At 37.8% G+C, this 1,087-nt stretch overlaps 1 protein-coding gene across 1 annotated transcript in view; it reads right to left on the bottom strand.

Moving 5' to 3' along the window:
- Nucleotides 1-536: 536 nt before the first annotated feature.
- The window catches only part of LOC115272542 (olfactory receptor 52N1-like), a 2,127-nt gene continuing 1,576 nt past the window's right edge, over nucleotides 537-1,087 (bottom strand). The window contains exon 3 of the mRNA XM_029915585.1: nucleotides 537-1,087. Coding sequence (XP_029771445.1) covers nucleotides 537-1,087 — 551 coding nt within the window.

Consider the following 1,087-nt stretch of genomic DNA (forward strand, 5'->3'; position numbering starts at 1 on the left):
CTTAAAATTCAGTACAAACTTCTGATTATTTCTGGCTTCCCTGCATCTATGCAAACTGTCCAATCTTCTTGAGTCTATCAGCTTACTGACCATCTTTATTCTTTTCTATGTACTCCCACAGAGAGCTTTAGATGAAAAAGCATTAATCAACAAACATTTACTTCAAATTCTAGATTTCCCATTCTCTGAATTCATTCCACCAGATCTAACTGAAGTACTCCCACGGAGAGCTTTAGATGAAAAAGCATTAATCAACAAACGTTTACTTCAAATTCTAGATTTCCCATTCTCTGAATTCATTCCACCAGATCTAACTGAAGTTTAACTGTATGGAAAATAATATTCTTTCCTATTGATTTTTTCTATCAAAGTAAAGGTCTTAGGTTCAAAATTTTGTGATTATTTCATAAATATTATAGCAGAATATTGACAGGTACTTTCTCCTGACATCATGATTATGAATTATGCATCTATTCTTTTCCACCATAACATTTTTCTTTGCCCTAATACTAAATGCAGAATTTTATACCATAGATTTAGCTCATACTCAAAATATCTTTTTCTCTAAGAAATAACTTGATTACTCCTTCACGGATCTGCTTGGTCTTCATTCCATAGACAATTGGATTCAAAGTGGGAGGCAGCAACAGGTAGAGGTTGGCTATGACAATATGAACGTGGTGAGGTATGGTGCGTCCCCCAAAGCGGTGAGTGAAGAAGTTGAAGAAGGCTGGGACATAGGTGATAACAATAGCACATATGTGTGAGGTGCAAGTGCTGAAGGCTTTGTGGCGAGCATCTGCAGATGAGAGATTTACTACAGTCCGGATAATACTGGTGTAAGACATGCAGATACAGAAAATATCAAATCCTGCAATCGATATGGCAACTACTAGACCATAAATAACATTAATCTTGATGTTGCCACAAGACAATTTGGCCACAGACATATGGTCACAGTAGGTGTGGTGGATGAGGTTGCCCCTGCAGAAGGGAAGACGTGTGATGAGGAAAGTGAATGGGATTGTGAGCAAAACACCTCTACTGAAGGTGGCAAACCCAACCTTGGTAATTGCAGTGTTGGTGA

The sequence above is a fragment of the Suricata suricatta genome, chromosome 11 (assembly GCF_006229205.1).
Source record: "Suricata suricatta isolate VVHF042 chromosome 11, meerkat_22Aug2017_6uvM2_HiC, whole genome shotgun sequence".
Lineage (NCBI taxonomy): Eukaryota > Metazoa > Chordata > Mammalia > Carnivora > Herpestidae > Suricata > Suricata suricatta.